The sequence below is a fragment of the Orbicella franksi genome, chromosome 8, assembly GCF_964199315.1.
Source record: "Orbicella franksi chromosome 8, jaOrbFran1.1, whole genome shotgun sequence".
Lineage (NCBI taxonomy): Eukaryota > Metazoa > Cnidaria > Anthozoa > Scleractinia > Merulinidae > Orbicella > Orbicella franksi.
The window spans coordinates 29,737,997-29,749,137 of NC_138152.1; the positions used below are offsets into that span (position 1 = coordinate 29,737,997).

Sequence of the window (11,141 nt, forward strand, 5' to 3'; positions counted from 1 at the left end):
CACGGATTTTCACCCTGCACGAAACGTCCACGGAACGCGCCTCTGTTAATCAACTCTTTTACCCTTCATATCTCTTATTCGACGTAAAAAGCAACGCTTCGAATTTTGTGGTTGTAATGACGTCACGTTCTGTTTAAAACGCTTAATTATTAGTGATTTTCCATCATGGCTGCAAATTCTTGGCACGGTCAATTTTCTTACAAAAACGCTGGCGTGCAGTGGCTGAGAGCACTAATAAGTTAACCATATAAGTCTATAAAAATTATGATAATGTACTGAGAGCGCTTTGATTGGTTAATTATCCCTTAGCTTTAGTTTGAAAAACAACAAGAAGATCTGTTAGATCTTATAACCGCGCTTTTAAAATTTAACTGTTTGCTTAGCACTACCGTCGGAACGCAGTGCACATTCCAAAGCAGTCATTGATGATTCTTTTCTTACTGTAGACATCACATCACTTGATCAACACAAACTGTATTATTGCACCATCAGTGGTAGCCGTTGACAAATCTCCGATGACGTAATGGTCCTAATCTAGAACTTTCTTCGGGATATGTATGGGCATGAACGATATGAACTACATGATAATAACACTATTAACAACAGCTTTCTTTCTTAAAAGTCATGATTAAATTTAATTGGTGTTTTCCACGAGTAAAGGGCTAGTAAAGTAGTCACACAAGTCATATAATTTAATAATAAAACTCTATCCCGACCGATGTATCGATTTTAGTCACTCCAGTGACCACAGATTGAAAACGTGACAGAAAATTGGCGTTACTTTCGATTCTCACCAAATTTGGGCAGTGGGATGATCTCATCATTAGCCATATACAGGCCATTTTTCAGCTCTTTTCGTCATATCTCCCCCTCGGGAGAATTTTGTCAAGTTAGCTAATTTAGTATGCAAGCCACCGTAATGGATCTATAGGAACAACCAGCCATGGTATTGTAGCACTTACACCGGCTCTTGTTTCCATTTGGTACTTGATGACAGAATTTTTTTCCATCTTTCTTAGCAGAACCACGACCACACGAACAGTGCTCTGGCAGGTGTTCCTTTAGTACAGTGTTGCTAGATGTACTTGTGGAACTTACATCGGACAGAAATGGAAAGTAAGAGCTTGAAAACCAGCGATTCTCGGGCGATTAAGATAAACTTTGGAACCGTGGGAGAAAGCGAATGGGAAGAAGAGTTATCGATGGCTGCCATGAGGCAATTTTGACGAGATTAGACCATTTTTGTGGAATTTACGGAGCTTTGAGTGCGGGCCGTCGGGCCAGTGGGTTGCCCGCCTTTCGTTTCTCTTTAGGGGAAGCAAACCGCCAGAAAGTAAAACTCGCCTAAATGGCTCTAAACCACCTCCAGGAACCCAGAGACATCAAAATAACGCAATGCAAACACAAGGTAAGCCCTTTTATTCAAATTATTTTCTACACGTAGCATTTACAGTAATTTTCGAAGCATTCTCATACATTGTCTTATAAACGGCTAAAATTGTAACGTAACCGCCAACAGCATAATGTCACGTATTAATCGTATTTAACGTCTGGGCCGCCTGTGGCGGAATTCGCTTTTAAGTCATTCTTGTATTTTTGCGTTTCTACGTTCAAGTAAGATCATTATAGTGTATTGCATTGCGCATCCCTGCTGCGCAAGATTTCCACATCAATAGCATTATTTTAGTGCACGCACAGTCGCGTGTATAACATGCATAAAAATGAGTGAATCACGTGCTGAAAGCTCACATCCTTTGCATCACTTCGACATCCGTCGTCCATATCCACATTGGATACACACAAAATGGTAGGTGATCTTAATATGCCTTCTAGAGAGAGATAAATTTCAAAATTTTAAGCAGTTAAGCTTGACTTTACTTGTATTTTTAATCGATCGCGTAATTTACGTTTTTCGTATGGAAAACCGCGTGGAAAGAGAGATCCAAAACGCTGTAAACAGAGGGTAGCTTCCTCTGAATTAAAGGTGGACATTGAAATCAGAAATTGAATATTATTCAACGTCAGCAAGTGTCTGGATTGTCTTATACACTGATTTTTATAAGAATATTGTTTTTCCAGCTCAGCCTGAATATTCTTATTTCTGTCTATTTTAGGCTAAAAATACTCTTGTGAATATTCTTAGATATAAATACAAAGTGGACTGCGTCGGCACAACGCTAGATTATCTGTCCTATCATAACACATGGCTTTGATGGCGTTGAAGTACTTTTGGAGCCAGACTGTAGGTTATAATACTTGATATGACACATAACGTCTTGCAGAAACATTATTAGCTTCGAATCGAACATACAACTAACGCTGTTTTATTGGCTAGTTTTGCCTTTTAGAGAAAGGATGAATTTCATACGGTTTAGTTAAACACATTTAATTGTATTATCAGTTGACTTTTCAAATTCTTAACACACAAAATGATATTCTTTTCAAAAGCTCAGCCTCGGGGGTTTAAAATCTTAAAATTCCCCAAATTTCAACCTCGATATTCTTAAACAATATATTCTCATGAAAAAGAATGCATCTCATATTTTTATATTTTATATTTTTATGTTTTAATACACATGTTAGTCATTACATATGCATCGTGGGAAGCTATGGAATATTTTTACAATATTTGAACTGATATAAATCGAATTTGCTATTGATTATTATTTTACTATGATTAAAATCGCACGTAAATCTCGACAACTGAATCGTTTTCTTTGTGCGCAGAAATGGCTAAAATACTACACTGAAATTATAATATTTTTATCTATTCTGTGACAGCTCCCCATATTTTTATTAATGGAAGATTATCATCAATAAACAAGCTGTCGTCAGGCTAAATAGTTACTTCTTAATCGAAGTAACATTGGAGATAGCAGAATCAATTATCACGCGAAAGAACTGCAACTGAGATAGACTAATCTAATTGTTGAATAAAGGCTGGTTTCCATATGATCGCAGACGATCGCGGACGATCGTGGATAGCAAATCGCAGATCGCAGACGATCGCAAAGAGAGTTGTGTCCATATATTCGGAGACGATCGCAAACGATCGCAGAGCCGACTGTTGCATACATTTCGGGCAGTGTCAAAATTACACGCGCGTTGTGCTGGCGGGAAAAGCGCAGCAAACAATACGGCGGACGTCGAGGAGGAAATTTTGCTGCAAGCAAATTTATTTCTTCTTTTAGTCAACCTATTTTAAAATTCCCTTAGCACTGCATCTCGCCCCAATCCAGAACGTAGCGTTTTCAATCGCTTCAGATAACGACCATACGCAGTTCTTATGTTGCGAAATTTGACCTCCGCCTCAGCGGCCGATAAACTAAACTTCTCCCCGATTTTTTCCCAGCAGTTAGCCCTTTGGTTTTTGTCTTTGAAATCGTTACTGTTACGGTGGTAAACGCACTCATATCGCGCAACTTCCTCCATAAATTTCTCGTTACTAACGTTACCCTGTTCAACGCCAGCCATGTTTACAACAAATAAGTGGTTGCCTTGTTGCTAAGAAACGTTGAATCATGGGTCGGAATTCAAAATATTATGGGATACGATTCGATCGCAGATTGCAGAACTTTGGTTTCCATATGATCGCACGATCGCAACTGATCGCAGACGATCGGAGACGATCGCAGAAGATAAAACATGGTTCAATCTTCTGCGATCGCCTGTGATCGTCTACGATCACGATCGCAGGATCACAGATGATCGCAGACGATCGCAGAACTTTTTGTGATCTGCGATCCGCGATCCGCGATCGTCTGCGATCATATGGGAACCAGCCTTAAATTTGTGACTATTCGAAGCGACAAAAATTACCTTCGAATTTTTTGTCCGTTAGCCATCTAAACCGTTGCGTTTTCCGGATTTGTTTATATAAATACAAAATAGAGGGATTATATAAATACAAAATAGAGGAATAGATCTTTTTACCTGTAAAAAGAAGCATCGAGAAACTGTGATGGTAGGCTTAGTATTTACGTCAGAAGTACCCCTTCGATACCAATTTTAGTCACCCCAAATGGGCCTTCTCGATATTTTCCAAAGTAAATAGAATTGAAACTTTTTTTAACATCCATTTCGTAGTTAGGACTCTAATAAAAGGCTGTATGGCAAATTTCAGCAAACTCGGTGAAGTATATGGTGGCGGGACTTTTTGACTCTTAAATGCCTAAAACATTCTGCCTCACAAAGTAGCCAATAGATGTATTTACCGTTTTCGAATTATCTATAGTCTTCATTTATGATGATACGTTCCGTTCAGCGCTACAGCTTAGTTCACATGCCGTTCATCTTATATCAGAACGTCCACAAGATTCCTACCAGCCAAGTGCCACACAGCAAAAGACATTCTAGAATATACTTTCTCTGACCAAATTCTCAAAACTATTATGGTAAGCAATCTATAGAAATAGGTTAGGAGAATTAATTATCAGAGCTCGTGGGTAAACAGAGTAATGCAGCGTTTTTGTATCTTTAGAGAAAAGTTCCAAGCCGTTATCAGCTGTTTTTTGCACTCACGGTGGCCGTGGCTATTTGGATAATTTATTCAGGTAATTATACAATCCTTGTCTTATTTTAGTTATCTGTTTTAACATTAAACCATTTATTGACTTCAACTTCTGTGCCAATAGGTAAATACTTCAAAACGAAAAGTAAAGTTGGTGAAAAATTTTTCATCAAAAGATATTTATTTTTCCTGATGTGTGAAACTACTGTTAAGTTGAAGGAATCCGAAAATATATCATAATTTTGTAACGAAGGACGTAAAAATAAGCCAAAATACATAAGAATGCAGAACACTGCGGGAATATTAAGTCCCCGCACACTCTAGGCCGAAAGAATATGAAAACGGAGGTTTCACTATGAAAACGCATCAAACGTTTTCCATCCACATTACTGTGATAATAGGTTTTTGGCCTGGGAAAGCACTTCTGTAAAAACCTGAGGAAACTCTCTGGTTGCGGGGATCAGTACCGGATCTGTTACAGGGAATCATCCTCAGAGACATCGACAGTACTCAGAACTTAGGTCCAACGATATCGTTTTACTCCACGAATGTCACCAAAAACATAACCATTCACACTCCTATTTTCATCGCTACTAGTTATACAAAAAAAATTGTCAAGAGTTTACGTTTATTAAGATTGGCTATATATTCATCAGCCATGCAAGAATATTAATTGGAAGATAAAAACAAGGAGAAGATTACGCTATAACTGGATCTATCCTCGCCTGGTGATTAACCTCTAATAAATGTGCATAAATATCTTCACACTCCTTAAGATAGAAGTATAGAATTATAAAACTATAAAAGTATAGAAGTATAGAAGTATAGAGCTCTCTATATAATATTTCAATTCTCTCTAGTATTTCTTCTTCTTTTGTCACAGACTTACCCTCCAGATGCTTCAACTCCTTTACTGTTTTATTGTAATTTCGGTTCTCTAGGTTGAAGAAATATTTAGTCGGTTTTTCACCCTGCTCAATCCATCTTGTTTTAGAACAAACAATTAAGAGTAAATGTCAGTAAAAATCAAAGAAAATTCTAAAAATGTGGCCACGGTCGAAAAATCGATTTTGCTCATACTTTGCCAGTTTGAAGGCCTAGGTAAGTAACTGAAGGAAATCAAGTTAGTTTTTTTGAAATATCCAATATAACGGCAGAAATTCACGAAAAACGGTTATCGCACCGAAAGCTCAGATTTCACTTCGCGATAATCCGAAATTTTACACTTTTCAGCTTCTTGCTACACAGTCGTTTACATCGCTGTGAAACGTTCTCAACTTTAAATGTATACATTGATTCTTCCTTAATCAAGAGATAGTGATTGTTTTTATTTCTTGTGTTTTTTGGCCGAACTGAGCCCCGATTAAGTAGACATACTTTTCTAATTAAAACAAACCTCAAAAGCTATGCAAATTCAGTGAGGAAAAACGCTGACCGGTAGTGCTTCAAATCGTCTGATATTCTGGCAAAAGACAGTTCAGCCAATGAATTGTAGGCCTACAGTTTCATTTTTGTGGGATCTACTAACAATTTTGCATGAACGCCGATCAAAAATCGAGAAAATTGCAATTCAACCCCTTTGAAATTTGCGATGTAACGCAATACGCTAAAATAGGTAAGACCATTTTTGTTGGCTTGAGACAGGACAATCAAAGCCTATTAATGTCTTTTACATTTGAAAAGCTTTGAAAATTTGAAACCATTTTTTCACGGTTCAAAATGAGTCAAATTTTAATAACAAGATCTTTGCGAAATCATGCATTAATAAGAGAAGATTGCCCAGTTAACCCGCCGAACGAAGTAAAAAAGGTCCCAATAGTATATACATATTGGAACGATGTTAGGGATTACAAGCTTTATGCCGTCGCCAGCCAGTAGGAGGCTATCTATTCCCACGAAAAGTTAATGTTGTATCGATAACCAAGCAAACAACGCACTTATCAAAGAAGAATCGAAGTAAGCTGGATGAGTTAAAGACGCCCCGCGCGAGTTCGTTCTTCAATACGGTGGAATTTGTGCCGGCACGCAGTTACGGTCATACCGCTCATACAGTGTAACAAGGATATCAAAAGCCACTAAAAGTCCTTCAGATTTTATCGCATTGAGACATACGTGAAGAATATTTTTGGCGAATGTGTGCGTTTCGAGAAACCGAGAAACTTCTTGGAATCGACAATCTCATTGATTAGGTCAGGAGCCCATGACCGGCTCCTGATTAGGTACAGGTCCAGAAGTTGATTCATGTTACTCAAGGATCTGTGGAAATTACACACACGGCAAATGGAAATTTATTCAAGTCCGTGAATTTACTAGAAGATTCAGAACAGTTCTTCCCTGTGGGCTCAGGCGCGCCAGTGACGACTGAAGTCTTTGATGAACAGAGAACCAGAAACTCTCCTCAATGATAACAACACATATTCCTCCTTGACTTGCACCTGCTGGCTTGTACTTTAAAATCAGTCTGACCTGATAAAAAGCAACACGCCAGTCCTTGTGCTAAAAGTTTTCATCATTGAAGGAAGTCGAGGTAAGCAAATACTTTAGGAATAATAAATAAATAATTTCCGTAGTTTTAACGGTCACACCCTCAATGACTATCCAGAAGCAAGGTAGTCCTCTTCTGGCCCTCTCCTTGTCACGCAACGTCGAGAGGGAGGGTCCCTCTCTCTCGGCTCTCTCCCGACGTTTCGTGACAGAGAAAGGGCCAGAACTGGACTAGAAGCAAGGGAAAAAAAATTGACGCGCGCAAGAATGTCACCAATGTTGCACACACGCAATTTGCTTAATTACGTTTGGCCACCTTGTTGCAACATCAAACATCTTACAGGATACTTGTGTTTTCGAATTATTTCTTGTTAATTTATTTGAACTGAAAAGCTTGTTAAACCAGGGTCGAAGAAAGGCTCGTCAACTGAATGAGGCAGTAGTTGGTGGTATAAAACGATCCACAAGACTACATGATAAAGCATGATAAAGAGTAGGTAGCACTAATTTTTTCAGAAGTGTAAACCACAACGTAGGTTAAAGATATACCGACATGTCATTGGCTACAAAAATGCTTCATGCTTCAGTGCTAAATAGCAATGAAAACCAACCGTGGCGTCACAAATTTGGTTTGTAAACAAGGCAATTTTTATCAGGAGTTTTCTCTCATCCCCACCCCATCGTTATCAATGCAATTCAACTCTTTTCTCTTCCTTTCTCGCCCTGCAAGTTGATCATGAAGCTGATACTGATGTCTCTTTTTCCACCCCGATCAATGAGCTGAATGCAAAGGTAGGCTTTTTGTACTGGACGAAGCTTCAGAGGAAAGCAAACTTATAGCTGAATATCGCATAATTTGAAAAAGCGATTGAAGGTTGAGTTCTGGAGAAAGCTCCATCATCTTCTACAGATTTGACGCATCTTCCAAGTCCGTCACGTACTCGCTGCATAGTAGCACCGTGGATTGCAGTGTAAAGCTCTAGTACGCGTTGTTATTTGAGAAAACTGAACAATGCGTTTTAGCCGTCCCGAATATCCTTGCTCCTGCAGATTTGAATTGCTTCTGGGAGGAGTTATCTAAACGCAAAGGGAATCTAAGAGCAACTAGTGGGGAAATACTTTGAACGCTTCAAACACTCCGTCACTTATCCCGAAGCTGCATAAATTACTTGACCTTCGCCACAGATTGTCATTTCCAAGATTGTAGCATCGGCCAAGTGTATCATGCGTGACACAAAACAGGGAGAGTTAGGGAGCGATTAAGTTTGGTTCTACTCGTGTTTTTTAGCTATTACAGGCAATTTCTAAGTTAAATATTATTTCTAAAGCGTTTCAAACGTTAAAGACATTAATAGGCTTTGATTGTCCTGTCTCAAGCCAACAAAAGATTTTTACCTATTCTAGCGTGTTGCGTTACATTGCAAATTTCAAAGGGGCTGAATTGCAATTTTCTCGATTTTTGATCGGCGTTCATGCAAAATTGCTGGTAGATCCCACAAAAATGAATCTGTAAGCCTAAAATTCATCGACTGAACTGTCTTTTGCTAGAATATCAGACGATTTGAAGCACTACCGGTCAGCGTTTTTCCTCACTGAATTTGCATAGCTTTTGAGTTTTGTTTTAATTAGAAAAGTATGTCTACTTAATCGGGGCTCAGTTCGGCCAAAAAACACAAGAAATAAAAACAATCACTATCTCTTGATTAAGGAAGAATCAATGTATACATTTAAAGTTGAGAACGTTTCACAGCGATGTAAACGACTGTGTAGCAAGAAGCTGAAAAGTGTAAAATTTCGGATTACCGCGAAGTGAAATCTAAGCTTTCGGTGCGATAACCGTTTTTCGTGAATTTCTGCCGTTATGTTGGATATTTCAAAAAACTAACTTGATTTCCTTCAGTTACTTACCTAGGCCTTCAAACTGGCAAAGTATGAGCAAAATCGATTTTTCGACCGTGGCCACGATTTCTTTGATTTTTAGTGGCAATTACTCGTTAACCCTTTCCCCTGTTTTCATAGATGAGGCAAAGTTCCTGCTTCAATTGGTTATGTTAGCCTCTAGGTAATTTGCCCGAGAGCTGTCGACACCGCTCGCACTGGCAATGAGTTGGTCTAGATCGCTCAGTCTCTTTTGGAGATCTCTCTTTTTTCTACGAATTTTTTTGCCTTTTTATATTTTTGCATAAGGGATTGTAAAACCTCTCAGCTCCATTTTAACTAATTCCCATTTCAGCCTTTCATCTTCTGGTCCAGAATATTTTTCACTAATGGAAGAATAATTTTCTATAATTAAAGTTACCTAGCTGTCATCCAAGAGAGAGTTGTTCAATTTACATACTCCTAGGCCTCTTTTGTATGAGTTTCACTGTCTTTCTGTATACAAACTACGTTGCTTTCTTTGTCTTTTTTAAGATTTTACTTCTACGCTTAATTTTGGTGTGGAAAAATCTCCTGGATACCGCTTAATGAACACAAATCTTCCAATTGGAAGCTCTCAGCTCAACAAGGAAGATTCCAGGCCTTGTTTAAAAGACGCCTTCAAAGACATCTTGCTTGTTATTGTCTACAATTATCCATTGTACGACAGTATACCTCATCTGGTTGCTCTGTATAAACCTGCCTTCCCTAACCTGTTATTCTGCGGTCCGCCCCACAATGCAGCACCCCCAGACATTCTCACGGTGGAAATCACTCGCGGTTACCTGGGATACGAGTGCCTGAGTAGAGCAATAAGGCAGCATCCGGGTTTTAAGGGGTATTTCTACAGCAATGACGACGTGATATTAAAGTTCTGGAGTTTTCCTGATTTTGACCGGGAAAAGATCTGGGAATCCAGGGAATCCAGCCACTTGTATTCGAAGAGGGTTAAGCAAACCGCAGGCCTAAAATGGCAATGGTGGAATTCAACTTATGGTTTGAAGAACTGCAAAAGAGCTTGCGAAGATGTGGCCAACATGACTTTGGAGAAAGAAAATGTCAACGGAGTCCAGCTTTTGAATACTCTTTTAAAGAACGGCAAGGGGACTTTGAAATGCTTCCGAGGTCGATCGGACGTTCTGTACATTCCCCAAAAGCATGCCAAAACATTCTCCATTCTTTCAAACATGTTTTACAGGCAAAACGTTTTCCTGGAAATTGCCGTACCAACTATAAATCGGTTAGTGGAACGAAACGAGAACATCGGTCGCCTTCCTGGCCTTTACATTCGTTATCATCGGCTAGGCTCTCGAGGAACTGATAGCAGATTTTTCTGGCATCTTTACTTCACTAAAGATAAGTTCTTTTATATTCATCCTTTTAAACTTCATGGAACAGAAGATCTCGATAACAAGTTAAACTTGGTTATGTTTAAGTTTTTTCTCATAGAGAAAGTCAAAGAACTCACGAACTGTGCCCGTGATACTTGACAGAATACTTTTGTCTTTAGCTAGGTAGTCTGGCAATACTGATATAATTGCCCGTTACATTGCGGCAGAGCATGCGCAGTATACGTTCCTTTGAGTAGTTGTTAGTTGTTTGCAGCAGACGGCTGAGAAATGTACCCAGATTTATAACGCACGTGCAAGGCCATTGTCTTTCTCAATAAAGCATTTGTTTAATGACGTTTTCATTTCCATCGTGGTTTGTTAAAGTTGCCAACTGTTTCGCTTGAACTCAAGTGGCACCTCACTGAAGACGTCCGAGTTACACTTACGGTGATTAAGTATAAAAACCCAGAATTCTCGAGTTAAGAGTTAGAAGAGGCCAAAACAACTGGGAGGAAAAGACTATGGTTTCGGTCGGACAGGTCGGTTTTGACTACCGCTCGTATTGCGGGCGCAGCCAACGCATGCAATGAGATGGGTGATAAATGTTTTTTTTTTCTGGAAAATGACACCGGCAGCAGACAATGAGACGGTCAAAACGATACGCTTGTTAAATTAAAACAACTCTTGCTTCCCTGAGAGGTAGGCAGACAGGGAATTAAAAGACTGAGAGGAGTTATAACAAAATTTTACTTGCATAGGTGGGAGGCTTATTAAAGACAGGGAATGGGGGAGATCTCAATAGAGCTTTAATGGTACCTTGCCTAGATTGACCTGTATAATAGGGTCCGGGAGGGGTGGTTTGTGGTAGCTTCTTCCAGAAAATGAGCCTTGCACATAGG

General features: G+C 39.1%; 1 protein-coding gene across 1 annotated transcript; it reads left to right on the forward strand.

The window, feature by feature from the left end:
* The first annotated feature begins 1,329 nt into the window (after positions 1 to 1,329).
* Positions 1,330 to 10,401, forward strand: LOC145494338 (uncharacterized). Its single transcript, XM_081473780.1, has 3 exons — positions 1,330 to 1,408; positions 4,481 to 4,553; positions 9,407 to 10,401. Exons 1-3 carry the CDS (start codon positions 1,349 to 1,351, stop codon positions 10,399 to 10,401), a joined length of 1,128 nt encoding a protein of 375 aa, XP_081329906.1. The 5' UTR covers positions 1,330 to 1,348.
* Positions 10,402 to 11,141: the final 740 nt, after the last annotated feature.

What these genes read in the sequence shown, in the direction of transcription:
- LOC145494338 (XM_081473780.1), top strand. Translation starts at nt 1,349, where the DNA reads ATGGCTCTAAACCACCTCCAGGAACCCAGAGACATCAAAATAACGCAA. An exon ending in TAACGCAATGCAAACACAAG is followed by an intron (nt 1,409 to 4,480) that starts GTAAGCCCTTTT and finishes TTGTATCTTTAG; the next exon opens with AGAAAAGTTCCAAGCCGTTA. An exon ending in TATTTGGATAATTTATTCAG is followed by an intron (nt 4,554 to 9,406) that starts GTAATTATACAA and finishes GTCTTTTTTAAG; the next exon opens with ATTTTACTTCTACGCTTAAT.